The sequence below is a fragment of the Schistocerca serialis genome, chromosome 2, assembly GCF_023864345.2.
Source record: "Schistocerca serialis cubense isolate TAMUIC-IGC-003099 chromosome 2, iqSchSeri2.2, whole genome shotgun sequence".
NCBI lineage: Eukaryota > Metazoa > Arthropoda > Insecta > Orthoptera > Acrididae > Schistocerca > Schistocerca serialis.
Genome location: NC_064639.1, coordinates 126,366,455 through 126,392,414, shown reverse-complemented (window position 1 = coordinate 126,392,414; position 25,960 = coordinate 126,366,455). Strand labels below are relative to the sequence as shown.

Here is a 25,960-nt window from a genome sequence, read left to right as displayed (position 1 = left end):
TCTTACTACAGATCTAGATTTTAGGCGAGAGCGCAGTGTGTCATATGTAGTCATCTAGTTCACATGTATGGCGTGAACTGTCAAAAATTATAGGAAATGTCTATAATATTATATCAAAATATTACGCCACGCTGTATAAAACAGTTCAAAATGTACGTAACATCGACATTTTAGAATTTCACTTGAACTATAACTAGGACAGTCACCAGATATAGTCACACCGGATGTTATACATTCGTCAGGACAACGCAGCCGTACTTTAAAATGGAGATCTTCCGAAATAACTGTCGTAATAGTCCACAAATGTTTTTAGCAGTGATATTGTAAACTCACTTACTTTCTGAAGTTCCGTGATACTTCCGAAAATATGTCGACAATATATCTAAAGCTAAACTGGGGACAGTAATGTGATGGAGAGGGTATCGCATACACCAGTAGGAGCACTGCAGTTATGTCTACCAAAATACGTTACCGAACGTACACCTAAACGGTCATATAACAAAAGTAATTGTGACTAACAGAGATGAGACAAGGTAGCTGTGTAACTCCCACTGTTTTTAATATTTATACGTACGAGAGTGAAACAACCAAACAACCATATTCTGTTCTAATATTGACACAATCTGAAATTCTCCTTTGAATGCCGACGATTTCGTAATTATACGACGAATTCAAAATGGCGTTTCAAGGTAATGAACTATCAATATTGAAAAGCAAAACAAGTACGTATTATAGACTTCGTGGATAAAAATTTTGTACCAGCCAAAACAGTGCTAATAAATCATAAGTGCCACACTTTTCAGGTTTCAGATATCTACAACGTATTTTGACTTTTAGGTACTGACGCCATCATCAAAACAGAAAGTTCAGTCACATGTGTGGCCCAACACAAAAATTCCTGAGAAACAATTCGAGGAAGGCTACAACAACAAAATTTTACAAAAGAATAGCGATTGCAGCCCTAGACCACTAGACTGAGGCACTTGCGAGCTGTGTGAGAGGTTCTCTAGAAAAGACATGATCAGAAGCAAGGATATCCGCAAGGAATTGAACGTTTACAACGTGCTGAACGAATTAATAGAATACAGGAGACAATGGAGTGATCATATTACATGTATTTCGAAAGCTGGCTGACTCTGAAAACGTCGAGATTGCGACCCTCTATCAAAGAAGACCTTGGAAGACTGAGTACAAGGCTGACGCCAGAAGTCGCTCGAGGAATGCTTGAATAACAAGACGAAAGACGATCAAATTTTCAAAGCAGTTTAGCTTTCATCCAGTGTACGTCCTAAGTATGGAGTCAGGCCTGAGACGTTCGCAACATGTGTTCACTACTTGCAGGTATCGAAAGACTGATTTTTATTAAAAATCCAAGCAGTAGGTATGTTGAAATTCGAATCCGTAAGTTAATACTAAAAGATGTTAAACATTAAGTGTACGTGATAACATCGTTTCTGAGGGACCAGATTTTTTCTTTTGTTCGTCTAAGGCGTCCTGAATGTTGCGGGAAACACACATGTGGTAACAACCTACAGCCGTGCACACGAATGCGTACATATACAAAGTTGTAAATTTATGTTTCGTGTCTTTTGTCTACGCAGTGCAGAATGTAACCGCGTATAATTTATTTTCATAAATGCTACGTAATATCCGTCTGGCCAAGCGAATTCTAGAGAAAAGTACTGACACGCACAAGAAATGGAACTCATTATGGAAGCTGAGAGGATTGAGTACTGCTGTAGTGCAACAGATGGTAACACTTTTCAAGCTGTAAACCAAAGAAAATAAGAATAAATTCCGGGCTAAATATTCAAAGACTATCCGATGAATTGTATAATATGCATTACTAATGTGCGATGGAATGCCATAAATATGAACTAGATAACGTCTATCTTTAATATTGTAAGATATGGATTTAATAATGCTCTCTCATTTTTTTTTTTTTAATATAGAAGGAGAAGGTATGTGACCAGTCACTTATGTTACAACCAGTGACGTCACAACTTTGTTTTGATGAAATAAACAAAAAAGAGAATGATGGAATGCAATTTTTTATGTTGCTAATAACTGGAATCACTACATCTATAAGACCACTACATCTATTGGATGTGGTGTTGAACCTAACACCCCTATTGCAAGTAATACTGTCTGCAGTATAGGATGCTGTGTAGGAAGTATAAAAAAGGATCCATTTACTTTTTTGTATTTCAAAGAACACAGTTTTCTTGAATTTTGCATTTAAAATTGGTAGTATGGAGGTTCGTGAGTGTTATCTGTTAGGTACCGATCAGGAAACTAACTATAATCTAAGAATCACGTTTTGATATCGTGATAATGTGAAGATATCTAGACATAGTTCTGGATTGACGAATTTCATTTTAATCGGTAAAAAAATTAATCAAGTGCCTTATTACATTTTACATACCTGGCACAGCATCAGGTTTATGTCAAACATTAATTTGATGAAAACACAACAAAAAAAAAATGGTTCAAATGGCTCTGAGGACTATGGGACTCAACATCTGTTGTCATCAGTCCCCTAGAACTTAGAGCTACTTAAACCTAACTAACCTAAGGACATCACACACATCCATGCCCGACGCAGGATTCGAACCTGAGACCGTAGCGGCCATGCGGTTCCAGACTGAAGCGCCTAGACCCGCACTACCACACCGGCCGGCAACACTTGTTGGTCATAGCATACAAACAAAATATTATCTTTCTGTACATGAATTTAATATACGATACTCTCTGGCGTCATGTAGAGATAACTTTCAAATAGGAGTGCCTGATCTGGCGATGTTGTATTATCAAATGTCATTCGCAACTCAGCACAGTATTGAAGCCATTTAAATAATAACGAATTCGTTTATCGATAAACGGTAGGCAACTTTCCTATTGACGTTGTCAGTGCATTCGATGTGTCGTGACCGCTTTCAGTTTTTCGTAGTATTCCATAGCTTGACGTCTAAGCGACAACCTTCGAAATATTAAAACAGCACTCCAGATTGCGGTTTGCTCTAGTGCCGGCCACTGACGCGATCCTAAACAAGATGCATTATGTGGATCCCGTATCCTTACACGTCGGGCTATGACATCTTTTTTATTTTATTTTTAGCTCTACTGAGTGAAGTGCCATGTCTATTAGCAGCTCTCAAAGCTTATACAGCTTATTGAAAGGTGACGTCAAAATGACGACTTCCAGAAAACTCGATGTGACAAAGAAACCTGACAGCTGTCGACAAATTGGCTGGACGAGTATACGCCATTTTGACGTCACTTTCCAGTAAGCTTAGAATGAAAATAGCGTCTTCCGTCATATCTGGCAGACCTTTGTCTAATAATAACGGGGATAGGGTGACACTGATGGTGACGAAAGGCGAGCTGGATGTAACTGCTGGCAGTACAGTGCAGTACGAGTCTGTTCGTGGAACTGCTAGGGCTGAGTATGAAACGGAATGACGATAGTTATTGGTACATGGAGTAAATCTTTTAAATACATGCTAAATTCGTACGATCTTTGTGAAAATATTCAGAGTGTATCATCTGCAAAACTGGCTTTAATCAGTCAAAAAAGTCCTGCTCATGTTCGATCCGAAATTAGCAATGTCACAGCAGTAAATGGTAAATAGAGTCACGTTCGTTAACAGTGAAGGGGAAGAAATTAACAGGGGATTATTCACCATGCAATACAAGTGTCTGGTAGCGGAATAGTGCGATGTCCGCCTGCCGCAATGTTGTGTGTTCCCTCTTATGCGACTCGTCTTGATACCAGAGCTGTTGCCTGATAGCTTCATTTACTTGCTCGAAATGGTTCAAATGGTTCAAATGGCTCTGAGCACTATGGGACTTAACATCTATGGTCATCAGTCCCCTAGAACTTAGAACTACTTAAACCTAACTAACCTAAGGACATCACACAACACCCAGCCATCACGAGGCAGAGAAAATCCCTGACCCCGCTGGGAATCGAACCCGGGAACCCGGGCGTGGGAAGCGAGAACGCTACCGCACGACCACGAGATGCGGGCGCTCGGAATGTGATACCAGGATTGCAGGTTGTAGGAAACACCACTACTGACCTGTACGCGCGGATGTCGCGACAGCATGTAAACAACAGCGTCAGCGATGTCCTCTGGATGCAAGGCAGGCGACTCTTTTACCTCTTTGGGAAAGTCGAACTTCGGCAACGATCTCCTCAGTCCTTCGGTATCCACCATACCAGGGGAAATTTGCTGCAATGAAATGTTCATTACTTAGTTACAACTAGCATAGCCATGTACTAAAATTTGGTCTTTGAACGAAAATCGGTGGAATACGATTCTAATTATAACATGAAGCTGAAGAATGATGCAATTTTACAATAAAAATGAGTGCAAAATACAGGTGTAACAAAACTACGTATGCAAAATTTTTGAGTTTTTACAGGAGATAGGATGGATGATTCTCTTATGTGACAAAAATATCACTTTCCCCCTTCCCCCCAGGCGTCCATTGACATTTACATACAGCGCCCGCTCTACGTGAAACCTTGACCCACGATTATCGTTTTAATTTGCTTTTGGCATTTTACGATGTGATATTGGTTATAACATATTTTTGCCCAGTGTATAAAAGATATTCATGTCACAGGTTTATAATGAGAAGACATTAATTTTACTCGTGTATGTACGGCAATAGAAGAGCGTCAACTATAATTTTCAGGTTTACAATTAGAGGGACCTAAACAAATCTATTCAAATTTAAAATGTTCATTTGACATCATAAACGGTCGTCAAGCCAGAGTTACTAAAGCAATGAAATTTTTAAAAGGCTGCGTAACTACTTCTGGCGTAGTCAGTCGTCATTTTCAAATTGTAATCACAAACCTGGAAGACGGCATTAGTAATTGCAACCACACTTCTTTAGAATATTACGGAAAATACAATAAAACCAGTAAACTGAACCGAAGGCAGCAGAAACGGGTTACGCAATGACAATTTTTGGTTGATCAGTCATTTCACACCTTAATGCATTGTAGATGAAAACTGCATCAGGAAGAAAGACATTATATACTCTTGCATTGCGATACGATCCTGCAGCGATACAACAATCATTTTGCAAACGTAGGATCACACGTCCCACTCCTATAACGTGCAGCAAGTCCAAAACTAGAACACAGCACGCAATCGTACTGTGTTCTCCTAGTGAAATCTTACAAAGACGATGCACTCCCATTTGGGCTAACACAAAAATGATCGTTGTATCACTGCAGGACGTAATACAATAGTACTGTATATGTGTAACCCAGATGCGTAAGCCGCTAACGGCATGATAAGCGAAACTGAAATATCCCGAAAAACTCATCTCACCCAAACTATTGAAGTGAAAGACTTCAATTCTTTTCTAAAAATAGGTGAAAAATAATTAGATACACGGTATTAGTGGTTGAAATCTATAACTGTGTTTTATACGTTAAAATCGTAATATTGACTTTGCTGTTTTTTTCACCAGATTTATCCAGTTAGTGGATTTTGCAAATGTATCGATCTAGTTACGTATTAAAAAATATTCGGCTGCAAAATCCGCTACTCGGTGTTAGTTACGAATGACGTAAGGTGGAATTTACTTATTGCGAATATAAAAGCAACACGTTTTATATCAAAGAAAAATCTGAAAATTCTACGAAACTGGCTTATAAAAATACGAAGGGAACATTATTTTACCGGGAAAAACTGACTTATTTAATGTCAGAAAGAGAACAGACATGAATGCTCAACATTGTAGTTTTTTACAAAAAAATATACCATTCCGTTTTTCACATCAAAAGATATAGCAGAAAATAAAACAAGCTTGTAATTGCATCTTAGTAAACCACCGAAATTGATTTGGAAAATAATAAAATTGGCGGGAATTTGCATCTTAGTTAAAATAGCAGCAAAAAGTTCTACAAAATGAAATCAGCTGAAAATTGCTTTTAAGTGACATCGACCTCAACACTACCCATTAATTCAAAATCGCTTGCCGCATCTTCAGGTGCAGCGGTGTCCCTGCCTGCTCGTGTAAAACCTCGATTAGAATTTGAGTTTGCTGTTGGTCGCCTAGTCGTGAAGACTAGCTATAAAAGCTATAAAAGCTTTTTGAAGTTTCCGAGTTTGACTTCTGAAAGTTTTATTCCAGCTGTGATTGGTGTTGGTCTTTTCCTTTTCAGGATACTCTTCCCGTCTCCAGTCTCAAAGTTGTAGAAGGGCTCTCCACGAACTAGAGAAATCATCTTGTTTATGCTTTTCGTGAACACCATTTTTTTGGCTTTCTGAATCTGTAAATGTCACTTATCAATACCTTTCTCTAATCCTTCCACGTATGTCATAACAATTAGTGTAAACAGAGTACTCTTTGCATAATATTGCTTTAGTAATACTTTTCATGTTCTTACATTTTTCTTCTGGTAACATTTCTCTCTCACTGATCAGGCTGCCTCTTGCTTTTCCACGAGGGGCTTTCGCCCTCCTTCTGGTCATTTGCAACTGCTACGACAGGTTCGACCTCTTGTGGAATTCCTACTGTTTCAATTATGCAAACTTTGTTTGTACCATCTGCTGCATTTAAGCCGCCCACAAAATAACTTGTTTTCTTCAAAAGACTCACGCAAATACATCAACAACATCCTACTGACCAGCTGAACTGTGCTCACTAGTGCATATTTCAACAAGTAATCGGCAGCGAGAGCTTCATTGTTGCGTACACGTTCGTTACAGCGTAGCCACCCTAACTCTGAATGAGAAAAATGTCCCTTCGAATCGTAACAAACTGAAAGGTAGCTTTGAATGTCTAAATTGGTAACACTGGTGTCAGTTCGCGTTCCTTGCATCAGGATCTGGTACAGCAACTGCGATGCCTATTGAACTTCGCAGGTTTTACAAATTTTGGACATTTATCAGACTTTGCACCAGAAGACATTGTGCAGTTAGCGGCTTTTGCAAACCAAACAACATCTTCTACAGCCAATTTCAAAGGTTTATAGCGGGTTTCGCGCACTGAAACCTATTTTTGCATCGGGGCTACTCATATAATACCTTTCGTCCAGATGCAGTTTTCATCTACACTGCATTAAAGTGTGAAATGACTTATCGACCAAAAATTATCGTGACGTCTCGTGACCCGTTTCTGCTGACTTTGCGTAAGTTTACTGGTTTTGATGTATTCTTCATCATATTTCAAAGAAGGCTTTGCTTCGGTTTAAGGTTTTAATGTATTCTTCGTAATGTTTCAAAGAAGTGTGGTTGCAATTATTAAGTCAGTTTTCCAGGTTTGTGATTACATTTTAAAATGAGAACTCAGTGTGACGAAACTAGTTACGTAATCTTTTAAAAATTTCGTTGTTTGAGTGATTGTGGCCCCCACGACTGTTTGTGGTGTAAAACAAACATTTTAAATTTAATTCAGTCACACTCCTTGATGACAGTTATCTCAAAATACAGAATCTATTCACATAATACTATAGCTGTTGCTTAAAGCTACTTTCACTTGACAAATTCTTTTAAATGATGCAGTGTTATGATTCGTCACTATTGTTATATAAAGTTATTCGAGTCTTTGTAATTTAATATTATAATTTGTGATTTTTGGTGAGCACATTTGTGTACAGTTTAGCTGACTCCTACTGAAACTGTCATCAGATTTTGTTTTTCCTAATAGTTGGCCAATTGTTTATTTCATTTTTTGATAGAGACCTGAAACCAAATTTATGAAGTGAGTTTACTCATTTAGTCGAAAAGTCTATAATGTGGTGGGCACCACTCGTGATAATATACACATTAATTTTGTGCTTGTTTTTGTTACACATGTTTGTAGATTATCTATCAAAATGTGTTTGTTAAAGATTTGGGTAAATAATAAATAATATTTCAGTTTACTTTACTAATGGAATGTAAATCATTGTAGGCTGTAATGTGTAAAATAGTTAAATTTTGTCTCACAGTTGTTTACTAATATTTATAGAGATGAAAATGTTGACAAACATAGAAAAATGAGAAAACTATCAATAGTTACATTACAAGTAAGACAAATTCCAGAATAGTAATATTTCGTAAATATGACACCATGTCAAAGAATTATTTTCTGAAGTAAGGCAAGAGAATGTGTTTCAATCAGAACATCTCAGACTACCACATTTGAAAATACCGTCCTCTCAACTCTGATATATTGCTTTTTCCTGGTTGCCACTTTTTGAAATATGAAGAGCAGATTTTAAATTCTTAAAATATGGTAGCAGTGGCTGAATTGCTTGTCTCTTCCTTTTGCTCTTTCCTTCACCACGTTCTTCGTCCTCAATGTCTGGGATTCATATTGAGAGTGCTTCCTCTTGCAGTGGCGTTGCTCATCAGATTTTTGGCAATATCTGTCTTAAAGAAATTACATTATTGATTTATTTTCTATTTTTATATTAGAGGCATCATTTCTGGATTCACTGTATTATTCAGGAAAAAAATTAAGGGAAAGAATGAATAACTGTTCCCACCATATCCTTGGGGAGCCAGTTCACCTCTCTGTCTTACAAACTAGTGTGTACAACCAGTTCAGATCCGTCCCAGCAAGTGGAACGAATATTACTATGACAATTCAGACTGCCCTGGCGTTATGCAGGTTCACTCAGGGCAATAGCGGGGTCTGTACCCATCTGCTGCATTGTTGTGACTATATTAGGTGACTTACCCCTACTCGTATCTTGCTACCCCTGGCCGTGAGGTCCTTCCTCAACCCTTCCAGCAAGACTTTGACTGCATGCTTGCTGGCACTGTACATCGCTCCTGCGGCTAAGAACGGCGGCATGTGTCCTGCGATGCTGGAAAATTGAACAGATAGTTGCAGGACTCTGACATAGTAGCTGACTGCCTTATGAGGAGAAAAGCTGCACTCTGATACTTTACTCTAGAGCGACCTGTACAGACAACTAAAACATTTCTCAAATAAAGTCATAGGCCTCATATTCCAGTTTTGTATATCAAGTGTTGTTGTAGTCATCACTTTGAAGAATGCTTAATACAGTTCTCCATGTTACTCTACATTATATAAGTAGTTTCATAGCAGGGTAACTGCTAAATCTAAAGTGGATATCCACTTGAACCCGCTTACTATATTCAGTCCTTTGATTGCTCTACAATGTTGATTCCCCTACTCTGTGCTGAAATACTAAATTACTAATTCACGATGCTTCCTATAAATCTATCCCTTCTTTCGGTCAAGCAATTCCAATAACCTCTTTTCTCCAAAATTCGACTAACCATCATCGTTTATCCGTTTGTTCCCCACATTTCTCGTACACACGAGGCTACATTCCAAACTAATACTTTCATAAAAAGCTTCCTGTCGCCCAAATTTATGTCTTTATGTCAACATATTTCTCTTTTTAAAAAGAATTTTTTTTTCCTTGCCGTCATCAGCTATTTGAATGCACAGAGACCAAAACTTGTCCACTACTTTTAGTGTCTTGTTTTATCACCTAACTCCCTCTGTATCGTTTTACTTAATTCGAATACCCTCAATTACCCATGTTTTACTTTCATTTCTTTTTACCTTATAATCTTTTTGAGGACACTAAACCATTCACTTTAACTCATCTCCCATTATCGTCTCCAACCGAATTACAGTTCCGGTAAACGTGGATTACTTCTGTCTGAACTTTAATTCCCTTCATTTCTCCCTAGTTTCCTTTCGTGTGTCCGCAACGTTCAGACTGAGTGACATAAGAGATGAGTTTCAAACCTATTTTAGTCTTTTCTCAATTACTGTGCTTTTCATGAACTTGGACTCTTGGAACTGCATTCTGGTGTTTGTACAATTTGTCTCTAACGTATCGCTCACAGGAGTCACATGCATAACACATACTATTGAATACAAAATTAAATGCAAAATCGAAGGTCCTACTCGATACGACTTTGTTTGTGTTATCGTTGCTGTAAATAATATTGCAGTGGTCTATAAATTATCGCTCCAACTATGCAGTAATGTACCCTTATGAGAAGTATTATTCTCCCACTGGTTCGCAATTTGTCTCGTTAATGACAACAGAAGATTTAGTTCCTCCTATCGGTATTTCGAGATATCGATTAACAAGCGAATATATAAGCCAATACTTGTTGTTAGACGTTGTATACGTTTTATTCATGATGGATTTCTGCACTTTTTATCACATATGTCTTCCAAAGTCCAACTTCTCATTCCAGTCATGTGCAGTTACTTATAACTGCTATGGTAGCTCAAAGGATCCTTGAAGAGTGCCAGCAAATCAGAGATCTGGTGAAACTGTGATACACCCACAAAACCAACAATAGATCTAAGTAGGATGTATATGGGATTTCTGCAGCACTTTTTTTACAAACCTGCAGCCATATGTACAGGTCATTTACCGTATCCATTATGTCACAAGCTATAATCCATTTCTATGATGTTACAACCGAAGAAATCACACCTTTTATCTTGGAACAACTGTGGCAAATCAAACGAAACAGACAATGACATTACAGTATCCTACTGACCATTAAAAGGAAGCAGCTAATCACAACATAGCTGTTGAACCTCCACCTTCGCCTTGTTGAAACGTACTCACCCAAAATGAATACAGCATCATGTTTAAAATCAATCGATTAATTATGAAAAAATATAAAGATATAGTTAAAACCAGTGTAACTTGGCAAATTAAGCAGCACTTGTCAAAGAGCTTATTGGATCTTTGTACGACACTTGGTGTAAGGTATAATGGAGCCCATAAGTTAAATATATCTATATCCAGACTGTCTGTATGATTTATTAAAAGTATGTAGCCACAGATATATACAGACACACACACACACACATGCACACACACACACTCATGCACACAGACACATTACACCTGGTGATCAACATTAATTCTACATCTAAAAGGAAGGTATGTAAAAGACACATCAGGTATGTACACACCTTTTATTTTTCATACTGTTATTACCACATTTACAGTATGTAAATGATGTAACATCCAGTAATACCACTTCTACAATGTATGTGAAAATAAACTAGCAACAGAATGTTTAAACTGAGTGCCAAAATATCCGTGAAAAACGTAAATAGTGTTAACATTTAATCTGAGGTACATGTGATGCTATGTTACTGGGGATAAACATTTGTAGGTGTTTTTCAATAATGCTTCACTCCACCAAGCACTCTTTTAGGGGGAAAGAAAAGACTGCATCATGTTCTACACTAGAAAATATAACCAACATTGTTGACTAGTTAATTCATATTTCTGATGACTTTTTCACTTGGACATATCTGAAGTTTTGTTCTACTGGTGTTCAGTGCAATGACGTCACGTTTCCCAACACTTTATCACAAGAAACTGTAGTAAAAATGATGCATTTTGACAAAGTGTTTAATTCGTTATATCACTTAAACTTTATATTCTCGTAGTACGATACACAAAATATAGGTTGTAGTCATAACATAACATGGCCAAAGAGAATTATGGAGCAAGCTTCTACATACAGAGAGGAAAAGACGAGATCTAAAAAGCATTAACTTTGCACAAAAAAATAATTTATTATAATATATTAAGATTTCAAGTAGAAAACAAATGCAGGTTGCTTATCTTAATATGCAAGGGTATTTACAGATTTATAATCATGAACGAAAATTCATTCTTGCTCCAAAAAAAACTTAACTCTCTTACTTGTCAAAATACATACAGAATTGTTTTGTAACATTACAAAACACATATTAAACTTCTAATAATCTAACATATGGCTTAATGCGAACTTACAGTTAGAATGATTTTCTGTTTGTATAAACGATAATAATGTCATTCCCATGTCTAAATCGTGTATGTTGTTAGTAAAAAATGCGTCTTTGTTTAGTGAAAATGTTTATCAAATTCAATAAACATTGTAATGATCCCCATGCTATGATATTATTCTATATCTTAACTAAGAAACGTTTGTCAGCTTCTGCTGATAGTGACAATTAGTGCTATTGCACAATGTAAACTCCAAGACAATTTGTCCTTGTACATCACTGTGTTAGAAATTGCCCTATGCATCACCATGTTACAGCAAATTTGTAAGAATTTTCCTATTTTGTATTTGGTTACAGATAAACATCAAAATAAATTGTAACAAATTGCTGCATACATTGTCATGTTACAGCAAAGTTGTAACGAATAGCCCTACAAAATGTTATATCCCACACATCAACATTGCGTACACTAATTTTTAACATTTACACCATTCATCACAGACATATACTGGATAAAACTGGTGAAATGATGGACACCATTGCCAAAATAATAGTGAGAGGCATTACTCCAATAGTATGGTGGATACCATTTTGGGATCAGCAACGGTCAGTTGATATGGTGACTGACACTAACCTTAATTCATTTTTGGGGCAATGCTGGTCAGCTGATATGGTGACTAGCAAACTAGTGGATGGGGCAGTTATGGTCAGTTGATAATGGTATTCACCATAAACCTCAATTATGTAAGGTGGTTCAATTATTGTCAATTGAAATCGTTGCAACTATTACACTAGATGCTATTGATTGGGGCAAGGATGGTCACTTGGTATGGTGACAATGTTTGTCTCTAAATGGCAGCCATTACATGATAATTCAGTCCTAATGCTTAGCAGAAATACACAACCCTCCTCAGAGGAATTATAACAATATACAATTTGCACTTGCAATTTTTTTTGTATGGTGAAAACTTCAATGACACAGAGCCCAAACATCTGCAACAATGAATATTTAAGAATGTAATGTGTACTTGCTATCCCATAAAAAGATTTACAGACGAAAGACTAAGCAGGTAGCCATAAATGTCTAGTTTTCTTGGAACTTTATGGACCAAATGGACGAAACTTACACATCAAACTGTACAACCTACATCTGAACACACAAGGGATTATAATGAAAAATGCAGTGCATTAATTCATGCTTATACGTGTGAACTCACCATACCAAATGTGGGTCTGGAACTGCAATCATACTTAAGATTATTCATGTGTCCTGCAATATGTGATAGTTCATAAACAAAACGAAATCGCTAAGTAATGTGCATCTTCTTACACTATGAATCATATATATTGGACATGAAATACTTTGTAAAAAAAAAGGAGTTCAGAAGCTATGTGTGTGTGTTTTTATAGGCTCCTACCCTATAAAATCTAGTACATACTAACATAATCATATAGTTAAAAAATAAGTGAATGTGAGAAACACCCTCTCCTCAATGACTTCGTATCAAATTCGTAACGATGATACAGAAAAAACTACTAATTCAAATGGGAGTATAATTAGCCAGCACACTTTCAACACAAGTTGAGATGTGTTCTAAATGTAGGAGGTGTATCTGGAAATGACATGATTTTGTAAGAGAGATTGTGTGCTAAGATGTGTATATATGCTTAGTCACCAAGCTCTCAAGTGATGTATAGATTTTGTTTGACTGAGCTCCAATAGCAGATACCCACTGTCTGGTTATGGCACACATCACAATGCATTTGTGATAATGGTAGTCACATTCAGTGGGGTAACTGTTGTAACTATGTTAACTGACCTTCACTGTTGCAGCCAATAGTATGTGAAGTGCTGTGACTCCCCATATCAGCTGACAATAATTGTCCCAATTGCATCTGGGCTAATGACAGTCACTACATCAACTGACCATCATTGCCACCAGAACTGTATCCACCAAGCATCCAGTGAAATGTAGTCCTATTGCCAAGGTTATAATGACAATCATTGACCCAGTAGTACATACTACCATCTTCATTGTAAGGAGCAATCTATTACAACTTTGTTAACATTGGTCTGTACAAGGTAATTTGTTACAATTTTGCTGGAACATAGCGAAATGTCTGGCACTTTGTTACAATATTGCTGTAAAACAGTGGTGTAGGAGGACATTTTGTTACAATTATTCTGTAACATAGTTATATAGCATATAATTTGTTACAATTTTGCTCTAACATAGTGACATATGGGGCAATTTCTTACAGTTTTGCTGTAACATCATTATGTATAGAGCAATTTGCTACAATTTTGCTGTAAAATGGCAATGTATGGGGCTCTCTGTTATAATTTTGGTGTAACATTCAATATGTGAGGCAGTTCATAACATTTATGTGTAATAGTGGTGATGTTTACTTTGGCATGTACAGGTGCAACTACAAGTGCTGGCAGTGGTTTATAGTTCATTCGACACCATCTGTGTCATAGTATCTACCTTGCACACAGGTTTCTTCATAAAATAATTGAAGAACAGCAAGAGCGGAGGTTTCTTTGCTTTATATTCTTTTTTGGCTTCAGCGAAGGGATGTACTCCATCCTTCATTTCGGGAATTTTTCGTTTCTGAGCGATAATCTGCCCATCTCAGCTTCAGACAGGGTGATTCCCACCACAGTTAATGCATATTGCTGGAGATGATCAGTCAGTGTCAGTCATTGGCTACCTTTTCACATTTTCCGCAAGCTGCTTCCCCTCCCCAACTCAGCATTGTGTCGCCAGATCACTGGCATTTGAAACACCTCATGGGGCTGGGTACATATATCAGGGCTATCTATAAGCCAGAGGAGCCCTGCCATTGTGTATTCAGGTCGTCTCAGAGAACTGAGGTCACAACGAAAGTGGCAGTCTTCTCATCTTTCTATTTTTCTTATCTCTCTATTATTCCATTGGTTCCATTGTTTCACTTCTACTATACTCTGTAATGACTATTCGTGATTGAGTTCTGAGATGTCTGTAATATCATGGTATGCGATCACAGCCTTGCTTGAAATGAGGAAGTTACGCATCTAAAAAATTACGTCATTTCTTTTTTAGTCGTCATCAACTATTTGTTGGATTTCTTCCATTCTCTGTCTTCCTATATAGCTTTTAATCTCTGTAGCTCCCTCGAGTACCATGGAAGTTAGTCCCTGATGCCTTAACAGATATCCTATCATCCGGTGCCTTCTTCTTGTCAGTATTTTCCACACATTTCTGTCCACGCCGATTCTGTCGAGAATCTCCTGGTTCCTTACCTTATCAGTCCACCTAATTTTCAACTTTCTACTCTACCAGCACATCTCAGATGCTACTTTTGTCTTTTGTTACAGCATTCCAGCAGTCCACGTTTCACTCCCATATACTGCTACACTCCAAACGTACTTTCTCAGAAATTTCTTCCTCAGATGTAGGTCTGTTTCATCCTAGCATACTTCCCTACGCCACTGCTAGTCCGACTTTTTGTCCCTCTTTCTTCGTCCAGCCCTCTGCCCAGGTACCTGAGTTCCTGAACTCTGTCCACTCTATGATCCCCAATTCTGATGTTAACCTTGTCACTGTTCTCATTTCTACTACTTCTCATTACTTTCGTTTCTTCGATTTACTCTCAATCCATATTCCATACTCATTCGACAAAAGATACTAAGTTCATCAGCGAAACTCGTCACTGATATCCTTTAACCCCAAATTTTTATTTCTTTTATTTCTTTAAATGTTTCTATGACATACAGATTAAAAAGTAGGGGCGAAAGGCTACACCCCTGTCTTACACCCTTTTTAATATGAACTCTTCGTTCTTCGTCTTCCAGACTTATTATTCCTTGGTAGTTCTTGTACATACTGTATATTACCCGTCTATCACAGTAGCTTATGCCTATTTTTCTCAGAATTACGAACATCATGCACAATTCTATGTCGTCAAACGCCTTTTCCAGGTCGTCAAATCCTATGAATGTGTCTTGATTTTTCTTCATTCTTGCTTCCATTATCAACTGCAGTATCAGAACTACTGTATCGTGTCTTCACCAGGCCAAACTGATGGTCATCTAACAGACGCTAAATTTTCTTTTATACCCTGACGTATATTATTCTTGTCAACAGCTCTTTTAAGCTGATTCTGCGATAATTCTCGCACTTGTCGGCTCTTGCTATCATCAGAACTTTCTGGGTGATGTCTTTCTGAAATTCTTATGGTATATCGCCAGTCTCAAACATTCTACACACCAATGTGAATAGTTGTTTTGTTGCCAATTGTCCCGATGATTTCTCAAATTCCAGTGGAATATTATTTATTACTTATGCCTTATTTGACCTTAAGTTGACCGAAAGTCTTTCAAATTCTGATGCTAATACTTATCACCTATGCCTTCTATGTCGACTCCTGTTTCTTCTTCTATCATGTCATGAGATAAGTCCTCCCCTCAAAGAGAATTTCAGTGTACTGTTTTCACCTATACGCTCCTTCCTCGGCATTTAACCGTAGAATTCCCATTGCACTCTTAACGTTACCGCCCTTGCTTATAATTTTATCGAATAATTTTTTCACTTTTCTACATACTGAGTCAGTCCTTCTGATAATTATTTATTTTTCTATTTCTTTACATTTTTCATTCATCCATTTTGCCTTAGCTTCCCTGTACTTCTTATTTATTTCATTCCTAAGTGACTTGTACATCTGTATTCCTGAATTACCCTGAACATTTTTGTACTTCCTTCTTTCATCTATCAGCTGAAGTATTTCTTCTATTACCAATGGTTTCCTCGCAGTTTTTACAAATGGTTATCTTTCCAACATCTGTGATTTCTCTTTTTAAAAATGGCATTGCTCTTCAACTGAACTACCTCCTGGGCTCTTCATTATCACAGTGTCTATAGCCTCAGAGAATGTGAAGCATAGTCTTCATTTCTTAGTGCTACCACATCCTACTTCTGTACACAGTGACTATTCCTTACTTGTCTCTTGAACTTCAGCCTATTCTTCATCGCTAGTAAATTGTGATCTGAATTTGTATCGGCATCTTGGTTCAGGATGTGGGTTCCTGTTGTCATGTTGTAGTTCATGACCCACGGGCAACGTATGAGTGACCAAGTAAGTGGTCCTGACAGTCGGGATATCAGTTACTTTGGAATAAGTCTGGCATCTCGGACATATTCTAAGTCGTGGTCACCTTTGTGCTCAGACGGCAAAGACTACCAAATTCACCTGTTAGTCCATCAACTGTTAGGGGTAAAACACAATGGGACCCAGGGCAAGTAAGGCTAGCAACCTGCTTCCCTGGTACTTTAAATATGATGCTGGCAACAATCAGAGCAAAATGCCTTGAACCTTTGGAGCTGACGGAGTCCCACCTCTGACAAACCAGGGACCCCTAAGATACGACTCGGCAAACGAAAGGTAACGAGATGGGGAGCTATTAATATCAATGGGGGCTACTCTGAGAAGAAGGTAAAGCTGGCAGAGGCTGCAAGTAAGATGGGGTTGGACGTTTTAGCAGCTACATTCGGGTAAGGGGTGAGAAAGAAGAGGAAGTGGGAGAATACAAGGTCTACCTGCCAGGAGTCAAAGCAGGAATAGCACAATGGGGTGCAGGGCTTTACATCAGGAAAGAAATGGAACCCAGGGTAGTTGCAATAAGGTATGTAAACGAACGACTGATGTGGATAGATTTGACAGTGTCTAGCAAGAAAATTAGGATTGTGTCAGTATATTCGCATTGTGAAGGGACAGATCTAGATAAGATGGATAGTTTTTACGACGCACTCAGTGATGTAGTTGTTAAAGTAAAGGACACGTACAGTGTGCTGCTCATGGGTGATTTTAATGCCAGGATTGGAAATCGAACAGAAGGGTTTGAAAAGGTTATGAGTAAATTTGTAGAGGACATGGAGGCCAACAGGAACGGGAAACAACTCTTTGCGAGTATGAGCTTAGTGATCAGGGGAACCAGATCTGTCATTGACTATATAATAACAGATCAGGAATTCAGGAAGGCTGTGAGGGACACACTTGTATTCAGGGGATTTTTTGATGACACTGATCACTATTTAATCTGCACTGAAATTGGCATTGTGAGGCTGAAAGTGCACGAGGTCATGTCCATATGTAGGAAGATAAGAGTGGAGAAACTTCAGGATAAGGAAATCAGGCACAAGTACATAACAGTGATCTCAGAAAGGTACCAGTTAGTTGAATGTAGTCAATTACAGTCATTGGAAAAGGAATAGACAAGGTACAGGGACATAGTACTAGAAGTGGCTAAAGAATTTCTTGGAACAGTAGTGTGTAAAGGTAGGATGAAGCAAACAGCTTGGTGCAATGACACAATCAAGGCAGCCTGTAAAAGGAAAAAGAAGGCGTATCAAAAATGGCTACATACTAGAACTCAGGTAGACAGAGAAAGTTATGTTGAAGAAAGAAACAAAGTCAAACAGATAATTGCAGCATCCAAGAAGAAATCTTGGGAAGACTTTGGAAACAGGTTGGAGACTTTGTGTCAAGCTTCTGGAAAACCATTCTGGAGTGTAATTAGCAGTCTTCCAAAGGGAGGTAAGAAGGAAATGACAAGTATTTTGGACAGGTCAGGAAAACTGCTGGTGAATCCTGTTGATGCCTTGGGCAGATGGAGGGAATATTTTGAAGAGTTGCTCAATGTAGGTGAAAATACGATCAGTAATGTTTCAGATTTCGATGTGCAATGGGATAGGAATGATGATGGAAATAGGATCACATTTGAGGAAGTGGAGAAAATGGTCAATAGATTGCAGTGCAATAAAGGGGCTGAGGTGGATGAAATTAAGTCGGAACTCATCAAATCAGTGGAATGTCAGGTCTTAAATGGCTACTCACGATTATTGAAAGGGCGTGGGAGTCGGGACAGGTTCCATCAGACTGGACGAAAGCAGTAATCACACCAATCTTTAAACAAGGAAACAGAAAAGATTGTAACAACTACAGAGGTATCTCCTTAATCAGCGTTGTGGGTAAAATCTTCTCGGGTACTGTTGAAAGGAAAGTTCGAGTATTAGTTGAGGACAAACTGGATGAAAGTCAGTGTGAGCTTAGGCCTCTTAGAGGTTGTCAGGACCAGATCTTTAGCTTACGGCAAATAATGGAGAAGTGTTACGAGTGGAGCAGGGAATTGTATCTATGCTTTATAAATCCAGAAAAGGGCATATGACCGGGTTCCTAGGAGGAAGTTATTGTCTGTTCTACGAGATTATGGAATAGGAGGCAAACTTTTGCAAGCAAATAAAGGTCTTTACATAGATAGTCAGGCAGCAGTTAGAGTTGACGTTAAATTGAGTTCATGGTTCAGAGTAGTTTCAGGGGTAAGACAAGGTTGCAACCTGTCTCCACTGTTGTTCATATTATTTGTAGTTCATATGTTGAAAACAATAGACTGTCTGGGTGAGATTAAGATATGCGAACACAAAATAAGCAGTCTCCCATATGCAGATGACTTAGTTGTGATGGCAGATTCGATTGAAAGTTTGCAAAGTAATAGTTCAAAGCTAGATCAGAAATGTAAGGACTATGGTATGAAGATTAGCATCTCCAAATCGAAAGTAATGTCAGTGGGAAAGAGATATAAACGGATTGAGTGCCAAATAGGAGGAACAAAGTTAGAACAGGTGGACGGTTTCAAGTACTTAGGATGCATATTCTCACAGGATGGCAACATAGTGAAAGAACTGGAAGCGAGGTGTAGCAAAGCTAATGCAGTGAGCGCTCAGCTACGATCTACTCTCTTCTGCAAGTAGGAAGTCAGTACCAAGACTAAGTTATCTGTACACCGTTCAATCTTTCGACCAACTTTGTTGTATGGGAGCGAAAGCTGGTTGGATTCAGGTTACCTTATCAATAAGGTTGAAGTTACGGATATGAAAGTAGCTTGGATGAATGCAGGTGCTAGTAGATGGGAACAATGGCAGGAGGGTGTCCACAATGGGGAAATCAAAGAAAATCTGGGAATGAACTCTATAGATGTAGCAATCAGGGTGAACAGGCTTAGAAGGTGGGGTCATGTTACACGCATGGCAGAAGCAAGGTTACCCAAGAGGCTCATGGGTTCAGCAGTAGAGGGTAGGAGGAGTCGGGGTAGACCAAGGAGAAGGTACCTGTATTCGGTTAAGAATGATTTTGAAGTAATAGGCTTAACATCAGAAGAGGCACCAAAGTTACCTTCCTATTCACAGTGTTTCCTACTCCCTTTACACCATTTTCTGTTGCTGTTAATATTACCCCATACTTTTCCGATAAGAAATCCTTGTCTAGTTTCCACTTCATTTCTCTGACCGTCACTATATTTACATTTCGCGTTCAGATTTTTTGGGTCGCTACCACATTAAAACTTCTGACATTCCAAGCTCCGACTTGTACAACGTTATCGTTTTGCTGGTAATTCAATAGTTTTCTCATGATCACTTCCCCATTGGCTGTCTGAGTGAAAGAATAGTACGGGATCTTTTGCCAATGGAGACATCGTCGTGACACTTTTCCTACTACAGTCCACGTACTATGTGGGTGCACATTACACGTCCTTAGTGCAATAGTTTCCATTGCCTTCTATATTCTCATGCCATAGATCACTGCTGATTCTTCCGCCTCTTACGGACTGTTTCCCACTCCAAGGGCAAGAGAGTGCTCCGAACCTCTGTCCGCTTGTCTGCCTTCTTTGGCAAAACCGGTAGCAGAACGAGGGTGACATCTCGCGCTGGAAGTCATCAGCCGCCATTTCTGGCGATTTTATTCATAATGTAAACAGTGGCAGAATTCGACCTGAGAACGAGAACGTTTAGATTACTAGTAAAAGATGCTAAACCTTATCATAGTCACCCAATTTTTGTGACTTCCTAAGAAGTTCCAGCAGGTTTAGCCAGTTAGTCTCAAACAATAATGTACTATTTCGTAACCGTTTAATCGTCTTTTAAGCGTTTATGAATGCACTTGTAGAAAGGGGACACATTTTCAAATGTCACGTTCTTCCTCTTCAGCGCTACAGATACATTCTGATTTATGACGCCTTCAGCCCCGTTGCTAAATACAATCTTATTTTTCACAAGCCTCCCTCATTTGTTTTGATTAGTGGATGTGAATACTCCCAGACAGTAATTTGAATTTCATTAGGAGTGAAGGTAATAAAATGATTTGCCATGATGTTCCCACGAACAGTTAGGAACATACAGTAGTGAAAATCAGTTTATGGGGGGGGGGTGTTCCTACTAAAGTAATAGCCAATGTCTGTAGCATCCTGTATCGTATTTATTATGAAAGTAGTAGATAAAATAAGACATAAACAGGCACGACGGAATTACATAGTTTCTTTCATAAAACGAGTAGCAAAATAAGGTGTATGCATTTCCTGGGTGGAGACTGGTATAAAGACTCTCACTTGCTTGTTGTGTTATTGTGTTGTTAGTACTCTGTGGAACCTCCGCTCTTCCTATTTACCTCTAAAATTCTTTTCGGCATCGATTTCGTTAGGGTTTGTAGTTCTTGTAGTGAATCTGTCGCACACCCTTCTCGTATCGAACTTTTCAGCCCACATACAGCCTCACATTGCCTTTGAATTGCGATAAATACGCGTTTCAAGTATTCCGCAACGGTTTTCTATAGTATGCATATCCAGGCTACATGCACGCCACGGCAAGACATCCGTATCTTTATCTTCAAACCGCTTTTAGATGTAGCACAAACATGCACAGATGCACTATCTTGTGGAAACATTACACCTTCATTCCCCATGAACTCATACATTCTAATCGATTCTGCCTCTAGAATCCAACTGTTCATGTAAGAGTTCACCGTTCTGTTCAGTCAAGCAGTGAGTGATTTATCTTTAGCGCAGAAGGCCGCCCAAATCATAACACTTCTGCCACCAAAATTTTTGCTCACTCTTACCTGCTGATCTGTTCTCAGTTCATTCCAATAATGCTGAAATCCATCCAGCCCATGTAAATTAAACTTCTTGTCATCACTGAAGATCACTTTATCCTATTTTGAAGTCCCTGACAAACGTTTCTCAGGAAACTTCAATCCAGCCTGCTTATCTTTGAATGTTAGAACAGGTTTCTGCAGCCTCCTGAACGGAACATGTTTTCATTTGATAAAATTTGTTGTTCGCGTCTGGCAGTTACCGAAAATTTTAAGTCGGAAACAAGTCAAACAAGTTTAAGCCAGAAACAAGTTGAGAACAATAACGGTTTGTGGCCCTCGCTATGCGCAAAAGGAACCCTTTCGATGGCTCAGATAAATCTCCACTTTGCCGGTATTTTACGTTCTGTTTATACCGTGGCCCGCCAATCTAACGAAATTATCGATCACTGTACATGTGCAGTTCTACTTCTTTGCGGTTTGGCAATGAGAGAGTTCCATTTCCTTGTACGCACCAATTTCTGCACTTTCGTCTCATGATAACTGCTTTCCACGTGACATTGTCACAATTGTGATTTATGTTCACAACACGGGCTGTCGTTAATAGTGTCTGTTTCCTACACTAACACCGGACGGAGTAGACTGCCTTTGTACTGAGTTCTACCCTCTACCATCTGAATCGTTGTTGTCTGTAATACTGATATCAAATGCGTTACCACTGGACTGCATTTGTCAGTATTTTGGATCTCGTACTGCTGCGTATACACTGTGCATAACTGAAAGATGTCAAACCAACAAAGGCACCAGGTTTCGATAACGTTCACCCTGAATTCATAATAAACTGTGGCAAGTATACAAAAGTATGGCTGGCTCAATTTTTCACAAACATAATGCAAACTGGCAGTATCCCACAAGAACTCAAACGATCTAAGGTAATAGCTATTCTAAAGCCTGGGAAGCCAGCTGACAACCCAAAAAGCTACAGACCAATTGCCCTGCTGTCTGTAATTTACAAATAACTAGAGACAGAATTAGCCCAGAACTGTTCAGGGCAATCCCAGTTGAACAGGCAGGCTTTCGTCCAGGAAGAAGTTGTACTGAGCAGGTGTTGTCACTCACTACTTACATTGAGGCGGGATTCCAGAGAAAATTGAAAACATCAGTCGCCTTTATTGACCTCTCAGCAGCTTACGACACTGTGTGGAGAGAAGGCATCATGTACAAAATTCTTCGAGTAATTCCTTGCAAATCTATAGCACGCTTAATAGACAGCATGCTCAATGATAGGGTGTTCCAAATAAGTATGGACCCTGACTACAGCTCCATCAAAAAACTAAAGAATGGCTTACCACAAGGATCATTGCTTGCACCACTGCTGTTTAGCCTCTATATTACAGAGCTGCTGGAAACACAATCAATAAAGTTCGGGTGTGCTGACGATTGGGTCCTCACTACAAGATGCAGCACAATTGAAGCATCTGAGGATATCCTAACGAAAGACCTGAAGATAATGGGTGAATATTTCCGTAAGTGGACACTTCAACCTGATGCTTCCAAAACAGAGGTTAGTTGCTTCCATCTCAACAACAAACTCGCTGGAAAAGAACTCAACATTCGATTTGAAAACACCGATCTCAGGCATAATAAAACGCTGAAGTACTTGGGCATGACGCTGGACAGAACACTATCTTTTAAAGAGCACCTCCTAACAAAGACTGCCGAAAAATTAAAGACAAGAAACAACATTATTCAAAAGCTCTGTGGTACTACCTGGGGAGCAACGGCCTCCACTCTCCGCACCTCTGCTTTAGCAATTGTATTCTCGGCTGCCGAATACTGTGCTCCGATCTGGCTAAACAGCCCACATGTAAAAAAGGTGGATGTCCAGTTGCATAACACTCTAAGGATGATTTATGGAGTAATTAAACCCACTCCAGCGCAATGGCTCCCAGTATTAAGCCACATCCCGCCGCCACACCTGCGACGTACTGACGCCCCTGTACGTGAATACAAAAACATCATGGGAAATCGAAGCCTGCCAATCCACCAAGACATTGAGGCTGCAAACACTAACAGGCTTCGATCTAGGAACCCGCCAACAAGAACAGCAAGGAACTGTGTACAAGACGGTTTCAGTATCACAAACGCATGGTCTGAAAAATGGAACGCATGGCAAAATCATAACATGCCTTGCATCACACAAAAGCCACCTGGTTTTGACCTACCACGCAAAATGTAGTCCACTCTATACAGGATTAGAACTCGTCATGACAGATGTGCTTACTCCTTGTATAAATGGGGTAAAATACCATCCCCTCATTGTGACTGCGGAGAAAGTCAGACCGTCAGCCACATTGTTGAAGAGTGTTCCAGAAGAGCCTATAATGGGAGCCACGACGACTTCCTGCTCGCAACTCCATAGTCGATAGATTATATTAATAGACTTGATGTTTGTTTGTAATCCATAAACTTTGTTATATTAGTAATGTTGGTTTGCAATTATTAACGTTTGTTATATTAGTGATTTGTCTGTTTCTTTATTATGTGTCTGTATTGGCATTCGATAAATAATAAATAACATCTATTCCAACAGACTACGTTAACTGCGCGGCTGGTCCCGGCAGAGGTTCGAGTCCTCCCTCGGTGTGTGTGTTTGTCCTTAGGGTAATTTAGGTTAAGTAGTGTGTAAGCGTAGGGACTGATGACCTTAGCAGTTAAGTCCCATAAGATTTCACGCACATTTGAACATTTGATTTGACTACGTTAATTTTCCTATAAACGCCCATGCCTTTACACTGATTTCCTCTACCATATAGGCTCACGCAGACAGAGCTCTACATGCTTGTGTAAGCCTTATACAACTGAGATGCGGCATGTTTCCTAGACGTTGCCCGCTAATGTCTGTTCCACCCCAACAGCCATGCGTCTCATCAGCGTGCAGAACACCTTGCGACTGAGGCTTCTCTTGTCGAGGTGTGTAACATCCTCGTGATAAGTGCGGCAAAACCGAGATCCTCACTTTCTGTGATATACAACGTTCCAGCGTAACGCTGCACGGTGATAGCTGAATCATATCCAGAGCTTACGGTTCCAGAGGACGGCCGAAGCTCACCAGTTCCCAGCTCAGGAAACCCAGGTCTGCCAAGTCCACACCCAGCAAGCGAATGCTGTTCTCCCTGAGAGGTTCACCGTTTAGAACGAATGGGGAGGGAGGGGTGCCATTATCGAAAATATGACTTGTGGTTGAAGAAAACATTCTGGAGAGAGGAGAAATCGAGGCCAGGGTAAGAACTGAGGGGTGGTGGGAAGACACATATGGCAAATATTACCCCTGGCGAAAGAGGAAGGCCTAGGGATAATGTAATTAAAACACATGGAAGACAGCATTCAGCAGAGATGAAAAAACGAATTCAGTGTAAGAACTAAGAGGTGGTCGGAAGACTGCAGAAAATGGAAGGAGTTGTAATCCAAGATACTCTGCGAGTGGAAGGAAACTGTACAATATGATGATGATGTTGAATCAGATATGTCTTAAAAAACGTGTATGTGAGACAAAGTCTCTCGATTGAACTACGTATTCCTGAGAATTAAATATGTTACTTTACACTTCTGACGCCATTGTAAAGTAAATGCTCATTCTAATTTATATCTAAGGGATGACTGACAATGAACGTGCGTGTTATTGCTGCCTGATGGCTTGCTATTCGAACAAAATCAACAAGTGCTCATTTTTATAGCTTTTGTAGTGATCTGAGACTTCGGCATTATTGTGACTGCTCAGAAACAATACTGATGTAGGCTTTTTACGTTTCACTAGAGCCTCCAACTAACTTCTGATTTGAGTTCCATACTCTAAAAGCCATCCACAGATATTACTCTAGTAGACCACTTGTATGTGAACTGGATAGTGTACGTGTTATCACAACCAAGACAGGCCCATTACAGTAGTGCACGTGTATGAGGGTTTGACTATTATAGGTAGAGAAGAGTGCAGCTAGTACAGGACAATGCACCAAACAAAAAATCTTAATAATTGGAGGGTGTAACGTGTGTAAGTGCTGATATTTTTATTGGCGGATGAGGAAAGTGTATTGATCATCATTACATCAGTATTTACATTATTTTCAGACCAATAATTATAGCCATTACAACTCATATGTTTTTAGGTTGGTTAGTACCTCCAAGCACATGTAGCAAGATCAAACCATTAATGCTTTTCTTCCCCTGGACAGCAGGTCAGGTCTTGAAGTGTGGATGCAAAACGGGTAGTCTATACTGATAGGCGTTGTTCATTAGTGATGCAGTATGT

The 25,960-nt window shown here is 39.1% G+C and overlaps 1 protein-coding gene across 1 annotated transcript in view; it reads right to left on the bottom strand.

Moving 5' to 3' along the window:
• LOC126456815 (dehydrogenase/reductase SDR family member 11-like) overlaps positions 1-25,960 on the bottom strand; it is a 73,680-nt gene that overhangs the window by 14,524 nt on the left and 33,196 nt on the right. Inside the window, exons 4-5 of the mRNA XM_050092608.1 lie at positions 8,695-8,824; positions 4,083-4,235 (exon numbers count right to left, since the gene is read on the bottom strand). Coding sequence (XP_049948565.1) covers positions 4,083-4,235; positions 8,695-8,824 — 283 coding nt within the window. The remainder of the gene's footprint in view (positions 1-4,082; positions 4,236-8,694; positions 8,825-25,960) is intronic.